Genomic DNA, 25,696 nt, shown 5'->3' on the forward strand with positions numbered 1-25,696 from the left:
CTACAGGCATGCCAGTATAATATATTTTGTGAAGAGAAATATTTATAAATCGGAGAATATCCTAAGCTAGATAAACAGAAAATAATTTTCATTACCTTTACTTAAAAACGCATGCATAGTCACCTAATTCTTCAGCTGTATTATAATGTTATTTATAAATATTCTTTTTGTCTTCTCTTTGTCAACATCACCTAACTTCCGATTTTCCTTTTAGACTTTAAAGCTGTCAAGCCGTGTTCTGGATAAAATAAGTATTGGACAACTTGTTAGTCTCCTTTCCAACAACCTGAACAAATTTGATGAAGTATGTACCTACTGATTTATGCATTATTGTTATAAATCATACAGTCCCAAGGGTTTTTCTGGGTTAGTTGATGGTAATATGTGGCTAAATCATAGACATCCCTACCTTCCCTATTCCTGCAAGGTTGGGTTGCACAGGACAGTGCCATTCCAGGGACTTACAGAACCAGCCGATACAAAGGCATCTCAGCTTGCTGCATATTTAATGAGGTGTTTCAAAATTCATTTTTTATCAGATCTTGTTTCCTTTTAATACTTTACATCTGTTATTTACTTTGGCTGAATATGATACTCTGAGCAATTCTTGTTCAGTGCTGTCTTATGACACAAATAATTGCAAGGTCTTTGAGGACACATAATGTGTTTTATTTATCTTAGCATTTTCAGTATGTAGCATAATGTTAAACCCACAGCAGGTGCTACATAAATTACTAATGAATTGAGCCTGCATTTACTCTGAATATTTTGTCAGGTGATAGAGTTGTTACCTTGAGCCTTTGGAAACCCTTTTGCTCTTACATGTTTATACCATGGCTCTTGCTTTATCCAAATAGAGGTAAGTTATTTAAAATAAGTCCCTGACCTGATACTTAAGATATTTAATTTTAATTCCATTGAATAAAAACACCCTGAAAATGCAACAACTTGAAATTTGTTCCTTGGGAAATCCTAGTCTATTTGTAGAATGTTTAAGCACACTGATGTGTGCTTCGTGTAGCAAACACATTGAGTTTAGCACAGTGGGAACCATGATGTGTTTGATTGTATAAGCTCGCTGTGCTCAATTTCTCCCATCTTAGGCTTGTTTGCTTGTTTCTTTGTCACTGGTTTTCACTGTGATTTTATTTTGCAGGGACTTGCACTGGCACATTTTGTGTGGATTGCTCCTTTGCAAGTGGCTCTCCTCATGGGGCTCCTCTGGGACTTGTTACAGGCCTCCGCCTTCTGTGGTCTTGCTTTCCTCATAATCCTTGCCCTTTTTCAAGCTGCACTGGGAAGAATGATGATGAAGTACAGGTAGCACTCTGGTTACATAGCTTGGAAGGATTTTAAGTTAGATATTCCAAAAGTCTAGTAAAACCAGGGACTGCTCTATATACTGAACTGGGATCTACTTCCTGGATGTCACTAAAAAGGAGTTATTTTAATAGTGTAAATCATACTCAGTGTATTAAGGGACTTTTTTTTTTGCTTATCAATCTATAGAATTTCTTTTTAAATATCTTAATATTCAGTTCATTTTTATGTATTATAATATTTAGGTAGAATGGATAAAACATATATGTACATGGGAGTGAATGCATAAATGTTGGATAGAATTTTATAGGTTTTTCCTACTCTGGTTCAAGGATGATCACACTACAGCCTTGGTTACTTTTTAGTAGAGAATGAGTTAATGATACAAGTCACAGCTTGTAATAGAGGACTTCTAGAGTTTGTCAGCTAGAAGATGATAGCATGTATACAAAATGTGGAATCTGCTAACTCTTGGTTTAAATACCAGACTGCATGCTTACTAGTTATGTGACCTGACTCAAGTCACTTGGCCTTACTGAGTCTCTGTTTTTTTATCTTTAAAATGGAGATAACCACTACTTCTAGACTTCCATGAAGGGTACTACACTGGGATAGTATGTGGAATGCATCCAATAGTGTGTGGCACATAAGAGGCATTCACTAAATGGTAGCTATTTAGTGAATGATTTTTGTTCATGATTTTTGTTACCATCTGTTAGATAATAAAATAAATATTCATCTGTTTAATAAGAAATGTGGATTTTTTGAAAAAACTTTTGTGGTTCTTAGTGGTAATTTGACTTGGTTTTATTAAGTATTTGATTGATTAATTGATTTACAGAGATCAGAGAGCTGGAAAGATCAACGAAAGACTTGTGATCACCTCTGAAATGATTGAAAATATCCAATCTGTTAAGGCATACTGCTGGGAGGAAGCGATGGAAAAAATGATTGAAAACCTAAGACAGTAAGTCTTTCTGATAATTTCAATATCAGTAGCTATTTCATGTTTAATATTTTAAAGATGAGTATGTCACAGTGGGATTTCAGTTCATATTTGAAGTTTCTGACAATCAATTGTATTAAGTTATATCAATATTCCTGTATCACTATCAAGTGGCATAAAGTCATTTTCATGGTCTGTATATAGTTGGTTAAGTGTGTTATTTTTTATTACAAGGATATTTATGCCTTATGAAGAATCCCCTCTATGTGTTTATAGCTGCTTATTATACTTATTTGACTAAAATAATGATCATAATGCTGGAGGCTGAATAAAACCTTAAATGAAACCAGTAGAGCAATATGTGTGCAAATCTGAACCAAATAAGTGGTTTTCTGTTCTTCCATTTCACTTATGTTATGGCTCAGGAAAAGTGAAAAGAAACCCTTCTCTTTGGTTAAAGTATCATTGTTCTTCCTTAACTTAAGAATAATAATACAGGATAATATCTAGTAACTTGTGTTCTAGAAACCCTGCATTTGAGAGGTCAGTTCAAGCAATGAAAGCCACCACCTGAGATAGAATCAATACTTGGCACCTATCTCTAGTCTTATTTCACCTCCGATAATCTCTCTTTCACTGACTGGTAAAGACTATATCCAGTGAAAAAGTATAGCACAGACTGAGATATGATTACTGTGGTAATTTAGGGTACAATATAAGCTATGGCATTCTGTAGCCATGAGACCATTTCTTTCAGTCAAGTTCCATGTTCTACAAACTGCAATCAAAAAAGGGTTCTAGGAGACTCAGTGATAGTTATACTACTGTTAAAGAGCAGATAATTTCAGGTCCTATAGCATATGAGAGTTTCACAGGGGAAAATATACAAAAAAGAGTACCCTTTTGGATGGTGTGAATGTGGTCATCAGGAAATTGGGCTGCTGATTCCAGTAGCCGGTGATAACTGAGCTGCAGGTGTGTGATTGGAACAACAAAAGAAATGCTGAACTATTAAGGCCTTTGCCATGTAAATAGAAAGAGTAAAAGAGTAAATATTTCCCAAACATTACTGTCACCTGTTTTTATTATGACTTTCAAAACAAATCCAGGAAAGGAATTATATTTTCTTTCCAGAAACATCCTTAAAGATCTTGGGGAATTGTCTAGTTGGTTGAAGTTGTTTTTCTTTTTAACAAAGTGACTTCTCTATCACACTTGTCCCCTTGGTCGTTTCTGTGCCTATAAGCACAGACATAGCAAGAATGATGAGGAGCTGATCAGAGGATCTGGTTGTCTCTGGATTCAAGATAAACTTCTGGTCAGGTCATTCTAGGTGCTGACTTTTCTTGACTTTGGTTTTCATTTTTCCTCTTCCTCAGAAGATGAAATTCATCCTTTCTATTCTGTATTTCTGTCTGGCCAATTCTATTAGCAAATGCTTGGTTGTAACTAGTGTGATCTGGTTCTTTAATCTGTCATGAAATTGTTACCCAAAGAGGCTGGGAAGTGCTGATGTAAATATAGGAAAGTAAGAATTGCTTCTCCTTAAAAGAGCAAATATCATATTCTGGAAGAGAATGGCAGGATGCACTTCATAGAGGTGATTACCTCAGCCAACACCATTGTTGAACCGGGCAGAGACTATAAAACTCTCTGAAAATCTACTCCTTTATTGCTCTTCTTTAACAAAGGTACTTTCAAGTTTTTTTTAAATAAGAAACTGATAAAATATTTTTATGACTTATAAGGTACAAGTGACTTTATTATGGAAATCACTACTTTTTGGGTGATTCTTGTAAATGTTCTTGAGTCCATTATGCTTTTTTAGTCATACCACTTCTTCCTTTTTCCTCAACTGTTTCTAATATATTTCAACAATTGTCACAAATTCATGAACACTTTTGTGAGCAGTGCTTTTTAGCATTTTATTAATATCAACCTAGCCAATATTATTCTTCTTTCTGTTGAAGATTAAGGATTCTAAGCATAGATTCTCAGTGTTAGGCCCTCTGCCGTGCTGTCATTTACCTTGGCAATAACTCCAGCAGAGAGATGGTATGTCTCTCTTCTACCCATGTGGATTCTATAGGATCAAAGGGAAGGGCAGTTTGCTTAAGATTGCATAGCTGTAACTGGCAGAGCCGGGGTCAAGCCCCAGAGAGATTCCAAAAATCCCAATCTGCCTTCAATGCCAAATAACTGAAATAAGTAAGCATTAGACCACATTAGATTGTGAATCATGGTCTAAGTTGGGCATGTTGAACTTCATTTTCTTGATCAGAGTGCTCAGGATTATACTTTTTTTCAGACTGAAAAAACCCAAAAGATTTTTTCTGAACACTGCCACTTGAGAATGAGAACTTTTCTGAATTATACAAATGTGTGAAACCAGCACCCAAATGCCAGGCACAGCTATTGCTATTGCTTCCTCCCACCAGAACCGTCTGCTTGTCTGTTCATCCCTGCTTCTTCCCTTGAGAGATCTGAATAGGAGGATCACAAGTGACTAATTTTTCTTCCTGGAAGAGTGGGATGGAAGTTGAAGGCAGTATTGTTCTCTCTTATTACCAGCATCTGCACTCCCTATTTTCTGCCTGCTGGAGCACTGAAATCTCTTTTATATATATTAAAAAAAATAGTTCCCGTTTGCAGTTCAGACTAGAAGATCAGAAGTAAAAAAAAATATTGTTGCAGGAGTGCCTGGCTGGCTCAGTTAGTGGAGCTTGTGACTCTTGATCTCTGGACTGTAGGTTCTAGCCCCACATGGGGTGTAGAGATTCCTTAAAAATAAAATCTTTTAGGGGCGCCTGAGTGGCTCAGTCGGTTGACTGTCCCACTGGATTAGGGCATGATCTCACGGTTCATGGGTTCCAGCCCCGCATTGGGCTCTGTGCTCAGAGCCTGGCACCTGCTTCAGGTTCTGTGTCTCCCTCTCTCTTTGCCCCTCCCCTGCTCACGCTCTGTCCCTCTGTCTCTCTCTCTCTCTCAAAAGTAAGTAAACACTAGAAAAAATTAAAAAATAAAATCTTTTAGGGGTGCCTGGGTGGCTCAGTCAGTTGAGCATCGGACTTCAGCTCAGGTCATGATCTCACAGTTCATGAGTTCGAGCCCTGTATCAGGCTCTGTTCTGACAGCTTGGAGCCTGCAGTCTGCTTCAGATTCTGTGTCTCCCTCTCTTTCTGCCCCTCCCCAACTCGTGCTCTCTGTCTCTCTCTCTCTCAAAAATAAGTAAGTGCTAAAAAATAAATAAAATAAAATCTTTTAAAAAAATGATTGTTACAAGTAATATACTAAAGTGAGACATAGAGAGGATATAGTATCTTCTGTCTTGTAATTTTTCGAGAACTACCTGCAACAGAATCACTTGGGTTCCTACTTAAAATGTGGGTTCTGGAAGCCTATGGCAGACTTAGTATCTCTGAGCAGTGGGCCTGAGACTGCATTTTAATAAGTTTCTCAGGTGATTTTCACACATGCTAAGGTTTGAGAAACCACTCCTTTGTGGCTTATATGTTATTTTCAGTGTTCTCCAAAGCCAAGCTAGAATTTCTAAAATGTTAAGAATCCATTAGGGAATCACAAACTTATATTTTTCCTTTATAAATCTTGGAACGTTGTCCTCATTTCCAAACTTACTTAAAACAGCAACCAACAAACTAAAAAACTGAATGAAATTTCACTAATCTTAAAAATTAATAATGAAGTGATTGGAGATATTAAAATATGGGAATGCAAACTGGTGTAGTCACTCTGGAAAACAGTGTGGAGGTTCCTCAAAAAATTAAAAATAGATCTACCCTATGACCCAGAAATAGCACTGCTAGGAATTTACCCAAGGGATATAGGAGTGCTGATGCATAGGGGCACTTGTACCCCAATATTTATAGCGGCACTTTCAACAATAGCCAAATTATGCAAAGAGCCTAAATGTCCATCAACTGATGAGTGCATAAAGAAATTGTGGTTTATATACACAATGGGGTACTACGTGACAATGAGAAGAAATGAAATATGGCCTTTTGTAGCAACATGGATGGAACTGGAGAGTGTTATGCTAAGTGAAATAAGTCCTACAGAGAAAGACAGACACCATATGTTTTCACTCTTATGTGGATCCTGAGAAACTTAACAGGAGACCATGGGGGAAGGGAAGGAAAAAAAAAGTTAGAAAGGGAGGGAGCCAAACCATAAAAGACTCTTAAAAACTGAGAACAACCTGAGGGTTGATGGGGGGTAGGAGGGAGGAGAGGGTGGGTGATGGGTATTGAGGAGGGCACCTGTTGGGATGAGCACTGGGTGTTGTATGGAAACCAATTTGATAATAATCTTCGTATTAAAAAAAAAATAAAAAATAAATAAATAAACATTGAAAAATATTTTTTAAGTAAAAAAAAGAAGATATTAAAATACTGTCAAATAGTAATAGTATTAATAATAGATTATTAATTATAATTTAAAAATAATATTTACAGGTATTATGTCCAAGACACTGGTACATTCGTTACTGTCTGCCTTTCAGAGAAGGTAACTGAGGCCCAGAGAGATAAAATAACTTGTCCAAGGTCACACAGTTCATATAGGATGGAGCTAGGATCAGAACAACGGCAGAAAGCCTTGAGAGCCTATGTTCCGGTTTTACATTCCAAGATGCATGGTATTCGAAAAGTTAATAAGTATCCCAAATTTTATATTTTTTTTTTATAGAACAGAACTGAAACTGACCCGGAAAGCAGCCTATGTGAGATACTTCAATAGCTCGGCCTTCTTCTTCTCAGGGTTCTTTGTTGTGTTTTTATCTGTGCTTCCCTATGCACTGATCAAAACAATCGTCCTCCGAAAAATATTCACAACCATCTCATTCTGCATCGTTTTGCGCATGGCAGTCACTCGGCAATTCCCCTGGGCTGTGCAAACATGGTATGACTCTCTTGGAGCAATAAACAAAATACAGGTAATTTACCTAACGGGGCATCATATGCAAAGATTTTAGAACAGTTCTGAGCTTTTCTAGTGAGCAAACTCTCTAGAGATCAAGTCTTGGTCTTGGGCCTGTTTGACACACAGGATTTCCTCCTCTCTTGATGTCTACATGTGGTCTAATGAGCCCTTGGGATAAAAGCCTAGTGAAATAAATGAAGGCCTGTGAGATTCTCTTAAGATAAAGAAGTTGAAGAAAATATTGTTTCTGTATTCTGGAGAATTTTATTTACGTAATCAACCAATAGATCATTTCTAATTAACTTGGCAAATGTGCAAAAGATGGTAGCAGGTTCACCAGGAAGTTATAAAACATTCCAGCTAAAACTAAGAATGTTCACCTTAAATTTTCTAAATTTTTCAACACACTTTCCAGAAAATAAGATAGATGAGAATGGCATTTTATGCCACATTAATTACCTTAAAATCCTAGCAATTCTGATGTAGCTGGTAGCTTGGAAGAGAAGTTCTAAAGTCCTCAGGTGATTATACCCAATATACATAAAGCTAACTGAATCATCACCATGAGTTTATGTGTGGGTATAATTTTTATAATTAATATTTTTTGATATCCATTTAAATATGTAACTCAGAAAATCACTGTGATAGAAATAAAAACAAGGGTGAAGGGTAAGCCACTTTTAAGTGGTTCTGCCATTATGTAATGTAGGCCAGACTTCGCCAGGGGTGGTCCATGGATCTCATTTTGGCCTCTGACCTGTTTCACTAGAACTTTACATTAAAAAAAAAAAAAATTTTGTGTTAGTTGCCAGCATTTAAAAGTTGGGAAATGTTACATATACAAAAATTATGTCTTCAATCTCTTTTGAAGAATTGGAATATATAGTAACTGGGTCCCTTTTCCCCCACAAGCTATGGCAGCTCCCCCTTCAAGGAGGGCCTGCCCGCTCCACTTCTACACAGTCTCTACTCAGCCACCCTTCTTAATTTTATAGTTTTGAAAATATGAGTTTGAGATCTGTGAGTTAGACAAATTGGGGAATATAGCTCCGAACCATAGCTGCTCTTGGACTAATCCTATTTCTTCTGTTAACCCTTCTCAACTGAGAGAGAGAGAGAATGAACATGAATCCAGACCCAAAGAGAGAGGGTCACAAAGACAGGGAGAGTCACTGAACAGAAACACAGAGAGAAACCAAACTAGGAAAGAAAGAGAAAACCCAAAATAGCAATAGTGAATGAGAAAAGAGCAGAGAAAAAAAAGCAAAAGTGAGTCAAGGACCAGGCTTTCCTCAATACCTCCTAATGGTGAGGACCTCAGGATATAGGCACTTAATTCTCCCTTATGTTCCCACCTTTCCTAGTTGAGCCCTAATCGTGTCTGATAGAGCCTTGTCTTAGAGTCAACGTCTGATGCTTTAAAATCAGTTATATTAGATCTTCATACCTTAACCCAGAGAAGTGATGCTATGGTGCCTCCAGTAAGGAAGAAGCTGAAGATGAGAAGACATTAGCTTTCTCTGTGTCCTAATGTTGAATTGAGGCACATTGGAGGGTAATTCAGGGAGGCCTTATAAATTCATTACCCAGGTTAACTTGTAAGAGTAGAAGAAACAATCAGTTGTGTGTTGAAATCTAATATATAGAAACAGTTTTATAGGGGTTACTGGATGGCTCAGTCAGTTAAGCATCCAACTCTTGATTTCAGCTCAGGTCATGATCTCACGGTTTGTGACTTCAAGTCTCACGTTATGCTCTGCACTAATGGGGTGGAGCCTGCTTCAGATCCTCTGTCTCCCTCTCTTCTCTCTGCCCCTTCCCTTCCCTTCTTTCTCTCTCTCTCTCTCAAAAATAAATAAACATTAAAAAAAGTTTTAGAAAATACCACATGTTTTCTTTTTAATTTTTAATGTTTGTTTATTTTTTAGAATGAGAGAGAGTGTGTGAGTGGGGGAGGAGCAGAGAGATAGACACACACAGAATCCAAAGCAGGCTCCAGGCTCTGAGCTGTCAGCACAGAGCCCAACATGGGTTCTAACTCACGAACTGTGAGATCTTGACTTGAGCCAAAGTCAGATACTTAACCGACTGAGCCACCTAGGTGCCCCTAAAATAGCACATGTTTTAAGAGTGCATTTCAAATGTGATAAATCCAAGTACTTGGAAAATTAACTTCGGAACACTGCTATCAATTATTTTATTATGAAGTAATTTCTAATGTATTCATAAATATATTCATAAATATCCACAAAATGCAAATACAGGGTACAGAACTATTAGAGTGTAAAACAGAGGTAATAATGCATTAATGCTATTTTAGTTCTACAATATATCTTTGCTTCCTTTTGTAAACAGGATTTCTTACAAAAGCAAGAATATAAGACATTGGAATATAACTTAACAACTACAGAAGTAGTGATGGAGAATGTAACAGCTTTCTGGGAAGAGGTCAGAATTTTTTTTTAATTGTTTGCCCTAAATACTTTACCATTTCCTCCTTTTCAAATCTAGTTTTCATCCTAATGGATGAGAAAGTTAGAATGATAATTGAACTGGTAGCACCGGAAGGGAACCACTGCACTTACTTGATAAATTAAGAAGTCAGGGCCCAGAAATGTTACAGTGTGGAAGCCTCTTTATTGTTTTCTAAGTCCTATGATTTGTTTGACACAACAGATTAGCAAGGCATACAAATCTCATAGGTTTTGGAGCCTGATAGAGCAAGATTTGAATTCTGACTTTGCCGTTTATTCTCTGTGTAATCTAGATCAAATTACTTGTGGAACCTTTGGTTCTCCATCTATAAAGTGAAATATTAATATTTACCTTGCAAGCAGTGCCTAGTTTCTTGCAAGACTGTTGTGAAGCGTAGAGTGTTCAGCAGAGTACTGTGCCCATAGTAAGTAGTTCCTCAGTAAATATCTTCTCTAATCTCAAGTTCTAGTCCAATGTGTTTACATACACAAGGCAATGTAAAGAAGTATGAGAGATATATCAATGTGTTTTTTTCTATTTTTACTTATTTCCATTCACTATTAAAAGTTCTCTTGTACTGGGTATGGTATGTAAGTGATGAACCACCGAATTCTACTCCTGAAACCAATATTGTGCTATATGCTAACTAGAATTTAAATTAAAATTTGAAAAAAAAAGCCAATATGCTCAAAAAAACTAAAAAATTAAAAAAATAAAAATGCTATCATATATCTCAAAGTCTGAAAAATATTATCAATAATATTCAGCCTCTAAAGGAGCAATATTTGGTTATTGAGAATACCTATTGAGTTATTTTCTTATCACATATGTGCTGAATAAAGGTAGAAGTTCTGAAACCAGTGTCTTATTGTGCATATTTCAAAATATCTGAAACTGGCTTTATTTATATAAGCAACTTGACAGCCAGGGCTTCACTTTACTTCATTTTTGAAGATACAGGTTAGAGAATAATTCTTTATCTGCCTGGCGAAGTTGTTTGTGGGAAAGTGCCAGATCAGAAAGGGATCAGATTGATTTTACTTCTTTGTTTTTAGGAGTTTCAATTGCCCTTCTAGGAATGAAGGGAAAATAAGAGGTTTAACATTTTCCCTACTAAGTTGAGACAATTATTTCCTTGTTCTGCTCAAAAGTCTTCCATTGCACTCTCCTTCCATCTAATAAAATAGGTAGCAGGCTTGAACCCTGACTATGCTTCAGGCTCTCGGATAATCACTTTATAAATGTTGTCTCATTTAATTCACATAACATTTCTATGACCTAAGTAATTTACTGATAAGGAAGTGGAAGCTTAGAGAGGTTACGGTACCTGGTTCAGCTCATACAACTGGCAGGCGCTGAAGCTGAAATTTGGACCTCGATGTCACAGCCTCCAATCCTTTCCCTGAACTCTTGCTTCCCATTTGGCTGTATCCTCAAAGTCTTTGATGGCCACCTGTCAAACTCTGGACACTTCTTTTTCCCATTTTTTTAAAAAATTGTATTCAAATCTAATTTAATTAACATATGGTGTAATAATGATTTCAGGTGTAGAATTTAGTGATTCATCACTTACATAAAACACCCAGTGCTCATCCCAACAAGTGCCCTCCTTAATATCCATCACCCATCCAGCCCATCCCTCCTACCACCACCCCTCCAGAAACCCCCAGTTTGTTCTCTGCATGTGAGAATCTCCTTTGGTTTCCTCCCTCTCTGTTTTTATCTTCTTTTTCCTTCCTTTTCCCTAAGTTCATCTGTTGTGTTTCTTAAATTCCACATGTGAGTAAAATCGTATTTTTCTCTTCTGCCTGACTTGTTTCACTTCTTGATCACATTTACTCGGGATAGTGTTGCTCATTAAACTTCTGCCATGATGTCTGAAACCTCAACACCCACATGAGCAGTCCCCCCAACACTGTCCTTAGAACTTATACTTTCCAGGGACTTCTTTAGAAGCTTCCTCTCATAGGCATATCCTGAGCTTTGAGAACACCTAGACTTCCTCCACTTTGGAAATGTAAAATCTTTCTCTGCCCAGAATTTTCTAACCTTCCATCTCTATCTGTCTCTAAATCACACCTGATGGTCTTTCAAATTCAAGATTTCTAGTCTCTTTAATGCTCCCTTTGGACCCTGCCTGGTTCAACCTCTGCTTATTCCAAGACCTATCATTTCAGTTCTTCTCCTACAAGTCTCCCAATTCCTGTTTCCTTCCACTGAATCCTTTGCTGCAAAACATGACTTTATGGACTTTGGTGAAGGAGGTGCTATCTGGGAAAATCCTATATCTTATATTAGTTTTATACTATTCTTGTTTCAACCTCAGTGGGGCCTGTAAACCTTCTTGGGAAATCTTTTTATTTGTCTTTAATTTCCTTTACCATTTCCCCAGATGCTATTCCAAATCTTTACCACTTTCCTGAAACCCCCTACTTCCCTCAGGTTCTCCTTGCCTCCTACAAAACATAAAGAAAATAGAAGCCATCATTATGTATGAATGCTTCCAACTTCCATGTTCACCCTTGGAATTATGTTTTTCTCCTTCCATTGTATCTAAGATGTATGTTTTTCCCTGCCCTTGACTGAGCTATTAATACCTTGCTTCATCTTAGAACAAGGGGCCAGCAGTCTTCTCTCTAGAAGCTTCAGCATCTCCTTTCAACTGATCCCTCTTCACATTCACATATTTATAAGTTAATTAAAAATTTTTCCCCTTGCTTTTGCCCACCCAGCTTCATTCTTTAAACTTTATCCCTTTCCTTCCCTTTGTTGTCAAACCCGTTCTCATTTCCTCATCTTTCATGGGCTTCTCCCCACCGCAATCTGGATTCTACCCTCACCAGTACATTAAAACATTCCTTTCTTCTTGAATTGATCATTTGGCTTTAGTGAACCACTCCTTTCATATTCTTTTATCCTCAGACCATGACTTCTACCTCTTCCCTGCCTGCTACTTCAATGGTGATTGGCACTATGTCCCCCCTAGGCTTTCTTCTAGCATTTCATGCCCTCTGTGGGTGACCTCAAGCTTAGGTCAACTGACATCAATGTGCTGATGAGTGTCAAATGCAGATTTCTGGCCCCAGTTTCTTTCTTGAAATTCATACATGTATTTCTAAGTTTCCTGCACACTCTTCAAGCACTTCTCATTCATCACTCACCAAGCTTCATAAATTAGCCCCTTCCAGTGAGTTCATTTGCTCTCTTCTTTGATGGCATTACCGTCCACCCAGTTACCCAAGAGGCAAGTCCCTGGTGATTCTGATACATGATTCTGCCCTCAGTATAAACCTGTGAGTGGGTAAAATTGCTATTTACTTACTAGGAAGCTGAAACTTAGTTTAAGCAACTAGAATAAGGTTATACAACTAATTAGGGCAGAGCTAAAATGTCAGCCTACATTTCTCTGACTCCAAAACCCTTTACCACTCATAATACTGCTCCTTATTTAATGTAGGAGCATTATTTGTTTGTTTAAACAAATAATTTTTAAATTATTTAAACAAAACAAAAGAGAGTGACTACTGCTTTATTGTGCTCAAAATGCTTTCATGTATATTATCTCATTTAATACCCTCAAAAACAGAGTAGACTGAAGCTCAGACTGAAGTTAACCATTATCCACCTGGGTGAGAAGATTACTGGAGTAAAGCCATTACTGGAGTAATGACAGAGGATGTCATAACCATTTTATGCACAACAGGGGACTCATAAATATGGAAAATGTTCAATCTTATTAGAGAGCAAATAAATAAAAATAAGATCATTATATTCCATTTTCCCTTATAAAGCTACAAGTTAAAGAAGTCAAAACAAATCCAAAACCAAAAAATAATAGTGTTGAAACTGAAATTTGAAAACTGGCACTCTCATATATTTCTTGATGAAGAAAATTTAGAACTACTATTGAAAACACATGGAATTTTACATACTTTATGCTCTGGAACTTCCACTTGTGGGAATTTGTACAAAGAAAATGTGCCCCCAATTTATAGCAAAAGTATGAGCATATAGTATGTCCATACTCTTGAATACTATCTTGCAACTAAAAATTATATTAAAAATCATGTTTAATGATATATGAAAATATTGATTTATTATAAGTTAGAAAGCATGTCACAACCTTATATTTTTCTCAATTTTGTAAAAAATTACATTTATATTTTGTTGAAATATAATTGACATATTAGTTTCAGGTGTACAATCTAGTAATTCAACAATTAGATACATTACAAAATGCTCACCATGATAAATGTTGTTACCATCTACACTTAAAAGTTATTACAATAATATTGACTATATTGCCTATGCTGTACTTTTAATCCCTGGTTCTATATAAAATCATATACACTTATGTGTAAGAAAATGGAGGGATTTTGGTTGAAATGTTAAGTATGGTTGCTTCTCAGTGGTAGTATTACAAGTGATTTCTATTCATTCTGATTTTTTATATTTTCCAAATTTCTTGAAATAAGTGTCTTTCTTCTGTAATCAGAAACAAAAGTTATTAGTGGGGTGCTTGGGTGGCTCAGTTGGTTTGAGTGTCCAACTCTTGATTTTGGCTCACATCATGATCCCAGGGCCATGGAATCAAGCCCATGTTGGGCTCCAAGCTTAGCATAGAGCCTGCTTAAGCTTCTCTCTCTCCCTCTCTCTCTCTCTCCCTCTCTCTCTCTTTCTCTCTCCTTCTCTCTCTCCTTCTCCCTCTGTCCCTCTCCCGTGCTCATACTCTCTCAAATAAAAAAAAAGAAAGAAATAAAAATTATTTATAACAACAGCCTCCCATTGGTTCATATGCTTATTGAATAAAAGTCCTGCTTCTAAGCATGGCACAGCAAGTCCTTTAACAACTGCATGGCCTGCCTTACTAAGGACATCTTTTGTCATCTTGCCATATACATCATACCTGGCCACTTGCCATTTCTGAGGCATATTTTATTTTTTTTAAGCCTAAATCATTGTGCATGCAGATCTGTCTTCCTAGAACACCTATACCATTTCTTGGTCTTATGAAATCCCAGTTCTATCCCTTGTAGCCTAGCCTGCAGGTCATTTACTTGGTCAAGTTCCAGGCTGAGTTGCTTACTCTCTATAATGTACTTCCATAAGACTTGGTGTGATTTTCAGTTCTAGCACTAAGCATGTTGCAGTGTTAATATCTATTCATAATGTTATTCTCTCATGTGAGATTTTCAAAGTGGTCTTTAATACAGAGGTGATTCCCAGTGAATATCTGTGAGACAAATAAATGAATAAGGGAATAGCAGATGCCTTTGACCCATGTTATAAAAACTTTTTATTGTCTACTTCCTAAACGGTTTGCTTTCATTGTTTGGTGACTGAGGGGGATGTTAACCATCCCTATCATGAGAACTAAAAGCAGTGGTCTTCAAACTTAATTGCTTATGTATGACCCAAAAGAATTTTGAAAAACTATGACGCACACCTCTGACACATTTTTAAGTTGACATAAATTTTTCAGTGTATTCTTAAGTGGTGGAAAAACATGTAATTGTCTAAGTATGTTTAATGGATTTTTGCCAAAACGTTGGCACTATAGTTTGGGTGCATTCAGTTTATGGAAGATACATGAATTCATGAAGTTAGTTCCCATTGTCAAGTCAATCAGCTTATTTTATGTCAGACAAAGTATAACCTTAAAATAAGGTAATTAATATGTACTAAGTAAATTTATTAAATTATTAAAAATTAAGTAATCAAATAATTAAAATGCCTTATCCTGCAACTCATTTCTGAAATCTTATTCTAAGCTAGGTAAGACACATAGATTGCCTCCAGTTTGAAACCTGGGTGAAATAAGATGTTACCTCTTTCAGTATTCCTGGCTTTGCTTTTGTGGGACCCTCTTTGAGGAGAAAATTATTCTTCTGTGGTCCCCTCGTTTGTGTCCTAGAAGTTTTACACTCCAAGAAGTACAACACAGTAAGACTTAGGACTAGTAAAAGTAAAAGGTTCCTCTTTTCTTTTCTTTTCTTTTCTTTTCTTTTCTTTTCTCTTTTTCTTTTCTTTTTTTTTTTTTTAAAGGTTATTTATTTATTTTTGAGAGTTGATGGAGGGGGGAGAGAGAATCCCAAGCAGCCTCCCAGCTGAGCATGGAGTCCAACTCAGGATTCAAGCCCACCAGCCCGGGAGATCATGACCCAAGCAGAAACCAAGAGTTGGACACCTAACCAACAGATGTCCCGAAAGGCTTCTCTTCTGTATAAAGTGAGGCAAGGACAATTGTGAACCGGAAAGTGGGAAAGAAGAGATAACGAAGAGTAAACAAATCACAGGCAGATTATTTTAGGAAGGAGTATATTTGGAGGTTGAGAATGTGGAAATAGATTCCCTTAAGACTGTATACACAAGCTTCCTCATGATCGATCCTTAGGGCTGTTTGGTCTGGTTTGAAGACCACTACCCTAAAGCTTCCCATGGGGCAACAGAGAAGCAGGGAACTTTCAGAAGGCAATTCCTTCCTCCCAGCTATTCTCATATAATGGAATTCATCTGAATCATCTGGCCATCTCATTGCATTTCTACTTAATTAAACTGCTTAAATGATAGCTTCTTAGAGGAAGGTACCAGCAGCATGATAGAGGTCAGATTGAGTTGTAATTCCACTCTGGCTGACTTTAGTCATTTAACCTCTGAGTCACAAGTCTACAGCTTTGAAACAGAGGGATTATAACAGATATTATTACTGTGTTGAGAATTAGATAATAATATTTATTTGCTCAGCCTATAGGAGAAGGTACACATTTTTTTCAATAATTTAATTTAGCTTAATGGTGAGTTATAATCTGAGATATTGAAATTATATTTCCATCAAATGCTGTATTAAAATTTTCAATGTTTTGTATCATGTGCTCTAGAACTCATGTTATATAATTACATGTTATAAAGTATGGATCATGGGCCATGTGCTTTTCATAATAAATAAAACAAATAGCTATTGAAAATACTTGAAAAATCTACCTTTTTGTTTTCTCTATATATTTTTTTTCAGGGATTTGGGGAATTACTTGAGAAAGCAAAACAAAACAGTAATGATAGAAAAATTTCTGATGGTGACAACAGCCTCTTCTTCAGCAACTTCTCACTTCTTGGTGCTCCTGTCCTGAAAGACATCAATTTCAAGATAGAAAAAGGTCAGTTGTTGGCGGTTGCTGGATCTACTGGAGCAGGCAAGGTAATCTATTCCTCATCGTTAAGAACTTCATTTGGCATGCATTTCTTTCATTTCCTCGTGTGTCTGTAGCCTAAGAGGGCATGTTGGAGAAATTTTTACATTGGTAGTAGGAGAATGCTTAGATATATTGTCCCTTATAATATAAATTATTACACTGATAATAGTCTCTAGTCTTTTATTTCTTCAGTGACCTTTTCTTCTGCATCTTTATGTGGTGCATGGCACTGAACCCAGTGTCTTTTTTCTCCCACGTGCTGATTTTTAAATTTATTAAAAATTGTTTTTTCTTTTTTTAAATTGGAGCATCGTTGCCACCCAATGTTATGTTAATTTCATTTGTACAACGTAATGATTCGTTACATTATGCTATGCTCTACATTATGCTATGCTCACAAACATTGCTACTTATCTGTCACCATACAATGGTATTACACTACCATTGACTATGTTTCTTATGCTATACCTTTCATTCACGTGACTTATTCCATAACTGGAAGCCTGTACCTCCTACTCCCCTTCACCCATTTTGCCCATCCCTCCCAATCCCCTTCCCTCTGGCAAACATCAGTTTGTTGTCTGTATTTATTGGTCTGTTTTTGCTTTCTGTTCATTTATTCTTTCCTTTAGTTTTTTAGATTTCACATATAAGTCAACAAAGTATCTTGTACGTAGTGGATATTCAGTAATTTATTGAATAAACGAACCATTCATTTTTACCAATCTCTGGCATAGACATTTTTCCAGAGCTTGTCCAGGAAAATCTTGGCTTAGATTTTGCCTTACTAACCCCATAGACAAAAGGTCCCTATTTTGTTGACATTAGAATTTTGGAGAATGGACCCAGACTTACTTAGGATTTATTATGAGGGAAAATTATTGAGTGGGATAGATTTTTGAAAGAAATACATAGGAATGTTAATTTATTCAGTGCTGGTCAGCTTCCCATCCCCCTAACCCCACTCAACTTATTATAAATCCCATTTTTTAGAAGCGATATTTTAATATATAACAGTTTTAATAAACTTACATAATTGAATATATCTGATTATCCATGTTAAAGATATATAATATTTATATTATTATTTATATTATATTTATTATATTAATACAATACTAATGTTGATGTTAATATTTGTCAATATAAATATAAAATATAATAATTATATTAGATAAACATATAAAATTATATATAATTTTTATTTTTTCATATATATTTATCAAGCATATGTAATATATATTTATCAATACTTGGTATTTTGAGAGATATGACATTAAGTGAAACCATCACTGAATATGAATATTTATACATATAAATATATCTTAATATATTTATATATATAATGTATATATAAATATATAGTATATTATTATATATAAATACCAAAATGTTGATAAAACTTCACAGACATTTGTATTTTATTTTAAATGTAAACAAAAGCTGGAGCTAATAGCTTATTCTCCACATCTGCTGCCAGTTATTATTAAGACGAAGCTAAAATTGAGTACCAAGGTAAGGTCAGGATGGATGACAGAAATTGTGTTGTGTCAGGGATTGTCAGTAAGGCCACAGAACTGCTGTGCAGATAAAGGATGGAGCAAAGCCTTGAAATGGAACTGTGCCCGTGTGGTTCACAGAACAGCAAGGAAGTCAGTGGGGTTAGCACAGAATCAGCCAGAGGGTAGAGCTGTCAGAGGAGTAATGTGGGCTAGACCATTATTTGGGCTATTGTAAAAGAGTCTCAAGGACCTTACAAAGGAGCTTGTAAAGAGTAAGGCTTTTTTTTTCTGAGGAAATGAGAGGCCATTGGAGGGTTTTAAGCAGAAAAGTGACATGATTTGTCTTAGTTTTGATGAGGCTACTTTGAAAATAGGTTGTAAAGAGATAAGGGCAGAAGCAAGGAAATGAGTTAGGAGGCTATTGTGCAAACTGGGCAGAAGATGATACTGGCTTAACCCAGGTAGTGAAGGAAATAGTCAAATTCGGGACTTTCTTTCTTTTTCTTTCCTTTTTTCTTTTCTTTTCTTTTCCTTTCTTTTCTTTCCTTTTCTTTCTTGTGCTGTGTGCATGCATGGGCATGCATGAGAGCAGTGGAGGGCAAGAGGGAGAGGGAGAGAGAGAATCTTAAGCAGGCTCCATGCTCAGCAACATGAGGCTCAATCTCACAACCATGGGATCATGACCTGAGCAGAAATTAAGAGTCTACGCTCAACTGACTGAGCCATCCAGGCACCCCTCAGGACATATCTCTAAGAAAGATACCACATAATTAGATTGAAAGTGGTATATGCAAAAAAAGGGGGAGTCAAGGGTGAGTCCAAGGTTTTCGGACTGAGTAAATGGTAGCATGAAGGTACCATTACCTGAGGAGATTATGGAAGAGACTGATTTGGGGTGGAGCTTGGTTTTAGAACATTAAGGTTAAAATGCATATTTGACATCTAAATTGAGATGTTAGTTGGTTATACAGGTTTGATTTCAGGGGAATGGGGCTGGCAGTGTAAAAACTTGAGGCCAGATGAGATTCCAAAGGAGAGAGTATGGATAGGCAGGGAAAGGGGCCAAGGTGTGAGCCCAAAGGCATTCCAACTTCTAGTGGTTGGGAGGTATTTTGTTACAGTGGTTATAGTTATAATAACTTTACATTAAATCTTTGGGGTTTTCTTTCTCTTATTCCCTAATGTGAGCTCTGATAAAATCAATGTTTTTCTGTCCTCTGTTGCCTCCCTTTTTTCTACTCAATTTTAGTCCATAGTATTACCTTTCTTAATGTTTTATCTTTGTGTTGTTAAATATGCTTATGCTTCTGTTAGCTGATATGTTATGTTTAAATCATATCTTTGACTTGTAGCTTTTCTTTGTAAACAATCAGTGAATTTCCTTTATACCGTTTCCTTTGTTTTGTTTGGGCTTTACTTATAACTTTTCTTATTGTCAGGGAATATAACATACTTTAATTCTCTTTCTCAACTCTAATTTCCACGTTAGTTTAAATTTTAGTTCACAGTCTTTTTTCATATAAAGTCTTTGCTCATTGATAGTCCTTTTGGTGAAGCTTCTTCAGTCATCCCTTGTATGATTTTATACTAGTTTCTGCAATAATGGCTCATGAGAACAATATTATCTGACTATATCTCTTTTTAACTGATCTCTTCTTTGTTAGATGAAGATAATATTGAATCTACCTTGTTGGGTTTTTGTGAGGATTAAGTGAATGAATACAGTTAAATCACACAGGACAGCACCCAGCATAGACTGAGTACTTAACAAAGGTTAGCTGGTGATAATCTTTCCCTGACCTCCTCCAAACCCACCCCAACAATCTGAATTAGGTGCTCTATCTCTGTGAACCTCTACCAAAGCACTTAGCAGACTCTATTGTCATTGTTTCTTTTATTCCCCTTTGTATCTTGTGTGCATAACAGCAAATCCAGAACAGGAAGTGCTTAATAAATTTTGAATCAAATGAATTAATGTAGAATCCTTTAAAATCAGAATAGATACCCCTGCTTAGGATGACAGTTGGAGGCAAGTATATTCTGAGAGTGATCTGATAAATGATTTTACTTAATAACAATGGTTTTATTTCCAGACTTCACTTCTAATGATGATTATGGGAGAACTGGAGCCTTCAGAGGGTAAAATTAAGCACAGTGGAAGAATTTCATTCTGCTCTCAGTTTTCCTGGATCATGCCTGGCACCATTAAAGAAAACATCATCTTTGGTGTTTCCTATGATGAGTATAGATATAAGAGTGTTATCAAAGCATGCCAACTAGAAGAGGTAAGTAATTATTTGACATATTTCTGATTTTTGAATGTGACACTTTTAGCCTACCTAAATGATACAATTAGTCCTCTATTCAATCAGTCTGTCTACATATACTAATCAAGTTTTCACTATGGACAAACTACTCTGAGTTAAATCAGTTAATAAAATATATGACCCCTGCTTTAAGAAACTTGCAAAATCATAGAGAAAGTACAATTTTATTTTTTAAATGATGGGCTGATTTGGAGAAAAAAATAATAATAAAAATTCTTTATGAAATGGAGAGAATTTTATTGAATCATTAGTGAGACAAATGTCCTCAATGGGCATTTATATGGCATGCATTTTTTAAAATATACTTCACAATAACATGAGAGGATTTTATTAATAATAAATAATAATTTTAATAACTACCACACCCTAATGGAATGAGCATTAACCTGCCAGTAGAGAATCAGAGATAAAATTGTGATTACATTTTATCCTTTGGCCTTCAACATGTAGCCATATGACCTATAGTGACTGTAATTCTCTGAAACAGAGACAAAATGAAGATAATGCTGTTGACTCATTTTATAATATTGGGGAATGGGTTAATTGCCTGAAAATATGTGAAGCATTCCAAGTGGCCAGTGTGTGCATCTTGTGCTATTCAATGCATAAATTATATGGTGGAGGGTTCAATAATTACCGATATAAATATTAAGGCAGGGAATATATCATTATGAGGTTTATCAATAGTATTGCCTGAATAGAGATCTTGATTCAAAATCATTATCTTTGATAGATGGCATTTGACACTAGTGGATTCCTTTAAGTCACCTTTTATGAAAAAAAAAATTTCAGTAAGAATAAAATGAAACTTCAAGTACAGAGAAAAGAAAAAGGCTAATTGTTGGTTAGATAGAAACGGCAATACTTACAAAAGAAGGATGCATGCTTGTACAAATGGCTCTCCATGTATATACTGACTCATTCCAGAGTAGTTTTTTAGAGCTCCATTCTCTTATTTTCTATACATGAAAGCATAATAAAAATAAAAACTATTGTGGAAAAGTATTGAATTTCTTTTGAAGAAGATACTCTTCGTTCCTCAAAAGCCCTTCTTCCAAGAATAGTATTTCACAAACGGGATGTTGAAACTCTCAGTAGATTTGTTATGAAAAAAATATTTGAGTGTTCTTAGAGACCACAGATATTTGTCTAGGTGGGGACTGGGATGTAGGAGTGGTAGTGTCTTGCAAGATAAATCATAGGCTTTATTTATTAGTTGCAAGGTGTTGGAAGGTTTATGGTAGGCTTTATTTTTTGCTTTGATTATGCCTTTTCTCATAGAAATAATTTTATAGAGGCACTCAGATCTTGATCTCAGGGTTGTGAGGTCAGGCCCCATGTTGGGGTCCATGCTGGGCATGGAAAATAAAAGATAATTTTATAAATGGTGATTTTCACCTTGATTCTACGAAGGTGAAAGTATATTTTACCCAAATTTACCATAGCTATATTAATAATAATAAATTTACCATAGCTATATGAATAATAATAAATTCAAAGCTGTGGATCCCTCATTCATGAAATGAGCATTTGCCAACTCATGAATACTGTGCTGAGTATGGGAAAATACAGTCCATTTTCTAAAGAGTTCATGTTATAGTGATCTGTGCTTTAGTGAAGTATGGTATCTGAATTATATCTCAATAAAGCTGTTGAAAATAATGAAAGAAAGAGGATAAGAGCAAGGACAACATTTTCTTTTTCTGATTCTATGACCAACCTCAAAATTAATTTTAAAGTGTATAAGGCAGTGTTTTTTAGTATATTCATAGAGTTGCATACCCATCGTCACATCTTCAATTCCTCTAAAAGAAATGTCATTAGCAATCAGTGTCCATGTCTTCATACCTATCCATTCCCCACACCCAGCTCTAAACAACCACTGATTTACCTTCTGTCTCTAAAATTTTCCTGTTCTGGATATTTCACATAAATGCAATCATACAATATATGGCCTTTTGTACCCAAGTAAAATTTTAAACTGGAAGAAGTTAATTAAGTCTTTATTTTGAAAACATTTGAGACTTACTATATTTTATAAAAATATGAATAGAACAAGATCCTTATACTTCAGAGATTCATGGACCAGTAGGGGAAATAAATGTATTGGTAAAGAATGAATTGATGCTCTAATGGAAAATGAAAGAGCTATTTCTGTAGGAGTGAAAAGAGGGAGCCTTGAAATCGATCTGGGTCTGTCAGATGTGAGGAATAACCTCCAGAGGAGGTTTCTTTCAAGGCTAATGTCCTCCGATGGAATGATTCACTATGGAATTTTAATAGTGACAAGAGTGAAACTTACGGCCTTGGAGGAATTTGTTTTTGATTAAGAACGTTAGAACTGCCAATAAAGTAGAGAGAAGGTTAGGCTGGTGTGAAGAAGTGGGGGATTGATGAATAAATGGTCACTGGATTATTGAGAAAATTAAATGGGATAAATATAAGGTGTATAACAAGGCATCTGATGTAAATTACCCCTTCAGTAAATATTAGATCATTTCTGCTTCCTTTTGAGATGGAGAATACTGCCACAGAGTATGATATAAAATAAATGTGTCTGAGAGTTCTTGTGAGTAAGTGACTACTATGGAAACAAGATGGAACTTGGTTTAATTAAGACGGGGAAATGTTTTGGCCATAAAAAGTCATCAATGTGAATTTTGATGATGACAAAATGTTTATAAGAAAAAATTTAAGAAGTGGTTATCTGTAAATATGGTAGTTGTTCTTCATGACCCAATCAACAAAAGTTGGTATATTCTATGGAAGAAAACAGATGACATTGGACAGTCTTGAGTCCAGGTCACATTGGTTCCATACTCCAGAAGTGGCAATGGGATTGGGAGGCGAATCCAGTTTCTAAATGCCTTTCAGACCCCAACACATTACTTACGTGATTACTCTGTACCAGACAATGTTCACTGTAGTGGGGTCTGAGTGGGTACAAAATAAAACCTTTATTATCCCTTCCTGCAAATAACTAATGGGCTAGTTGGGGGGAAGCATACATAAAGAGATGCTTTCACTTTACTATAGCAAGTATTGTAATAAAGGTATTCTTAAGGCAGTACGGAAGCCCCGTTGAGGGCTTTTAGCTTGCCTCAGCATTTGGTAGAAACTTTCTCTACAAAGAAAGATGGATGAGTAAAAATGGGAAAGGCATTCCAGACAAAAGAAACTGAGCAGGAACACAGGATATGAAACCAATTGGTTAGTGCAAAGAACCACAAGCATCTTGATAGAACCAGAGTGTGACTGGGGGGACACTGAGTGGGGAGGAATGGCGCTGGAGGACCATGTCCTTGGGACCTTATAACCAGTGTCAGGAATTTGGTCTTCAAGAGCTTTAATCAAGGGAAGGATGCAGTCAGTTTTGCATTTTATATATCACTTTGGCTGTACTATGAGAAACAGAATTAAGGTGGATGCATTTTGAAACTTTGTGGGGTAGCAGAAAGAATATATATTTTGAAATCTGACAGAGTTGGATTACTAAAGAAAGTTACTTAATCCTATTATACACTCAGTTTTGTCCTCTTTAACATGGAGATAATATTACCTATTTTGTAGTTTTGTAGATTTTTCTGATGCATAGAGAGTACTTAGTAAAATAACTAGTGGTGGTAGTAACTGTAGTAGTAGTAGCAGCAGCAGTTGCTATTCTGACTAGAAGAAGGGAGACTAATAGGAAGCTGTTTCAGTAATTCCGATAATGGTTATTATAGACAAGAAGAAACAGAAGTTAAGCAGAAGAATTGTGAGGAGATCGGGAATACCATATTTATGTACTATTTCCATCCACAGGAAGGTCATCAGGGAAAAATGGGCTTTCAGGGAAGACTGAGGGAAAAACCCTGAGGAAATGAGAAGAAGAGAGAAATTGGCTTAGGATTAAGGATTCCCCCGCACAACAGGAATTGGGAAGGGGGACACATAGGAATCCTATGTGTTTAGGAAGGAAGGATGCAGAGGTGAAATTACATAGAACTGAGACATCTGAACAAGGCAGAAAGATCGCAGGTCTTACTAACAATATTTCTAGTGGGGGACACCACTAAGTGGGCTTGAATAAGTAATTGTTGATGATGATGAGCATTTTGCTTTCTTAATGTACAATTCACTCTTCTTCCTCTTTGTTTTATTTATGTTTTATTATTTTTAAAGTTTATTTATTTATTTTTGAGGGAGAGAGAGAGGAAGACAAAGAGAATCCCAAGCAGACTGTGCACTGTCAACATGGAACCCCATGTGGGCTCGAACCCCGCAACCGTGAGATCATGACCTGAGCTGAGGTCAAGCGTTGGACAGTCAACTGACTGAGCCACTGAGGCGCTCCTTCCTTTTTGTTTTAAATTGTCAAAACACTTAGCTTTTCAGTTCTAGTAATCTCTGAATCCTGACTCCCTGTCCTTTCCTGTCCTGCTGACTTTTGCAACTAGTGCTTCCTAGTCATCTTATTATAGGCAAAAATATCCAGCATCCTAAATTCTTTGTTCTTGAAACTGGAAAATGTAGTGGGTACAATGAGCATATTAGTGTGGTAGTGGGTACTCTTCTCATTGCTGAATAGTCCCTGTATGCTGTTATCTATCCAACTACATGATGAATTGCTTGAAAGCAGTGATTCTAAAAAGTTTATGTTGGTGTACTCCACCTAGGACTTCGATAGGCAGAATGGTAAATTCTTATTAGGTGACTATTTCAGAAATACTTTGGAGTAGGCATGCCAGTTACAAGAATTTTCCTTGGAACGTGTTCTCCCTGAGCCTCACAGTCTCAGGGCTGGAATCATGACACCAGCATACTATTGCTGGAGTAACAAAAAAAAAGTAATTGGAAGTTCTGGATGGTCTTACTCAGATCAAAAGTTTCCCCTATTTTCAGTACTAAAGAGTTTCCAACTTTTGTACTTTTGTTGTCATTGTTAAACAAGTATTCCTCACCTTTTTTAAAAAAAAGGCCAGTGAGAGTCTGCCAAAATGAAGTTTTTATTTTTTA

The 25,696-nt window shown here is 36.2% G+C and overlaps 1 protein-coding gene across 1 annotated transcript in view; it reads left to right on the top strand.

Annotated features, from left to right (window-relative positions):
* CFTR (CF transmembrane conductance regulator) overlaps positions 1-25,696 on the top strand; it is a 158,722-nt gene that overhangs the window by 24,945 nt on the left and 108,081 nt on the right. The window contains exons 4-10 of the mRNA XM_032592502.1: positions 215-304; positions 1,157-1,320; positions 2,162-2,287; positions 6,971-7,217; positions 9,560-9,652; positions 16,692-16,874; positions 20,465-20,656. Of these exons, the coding sequence (XP_032448393.1) occupies positions 215-304; positions 1,157-1,320; positions 2,162-2,287; positions 6,971-7,217; positions 9,560-9,652; positions 16,692-16,874; positions 20,465-20,656 (1,095 nt within the window). The remainder of the gene's footprint in view (positions 1-214; positions 305-1,156; positions 1,321-2,161; positions 2,288-6,970; positions 7,218-9,559; positions 9,653-16,691; positions 16,875-20,464; positions 20,657-25,696) is intronic.

The sequence above is a fragment of the Lynx canadensis genome, chromosome A2 (assembly GCF_007474595.2).
Source record: "Lynx canadensis isolate LIC74 chromosome A2, mLynCan4.pri.v2, whole genome shotgun sequence".
NCBI classification, from domain to species: Eukaryota; Metazoa; Chordata; class Mammalia; order Carnivora; family Felidae; genus Lynx; species Lynx canadensis.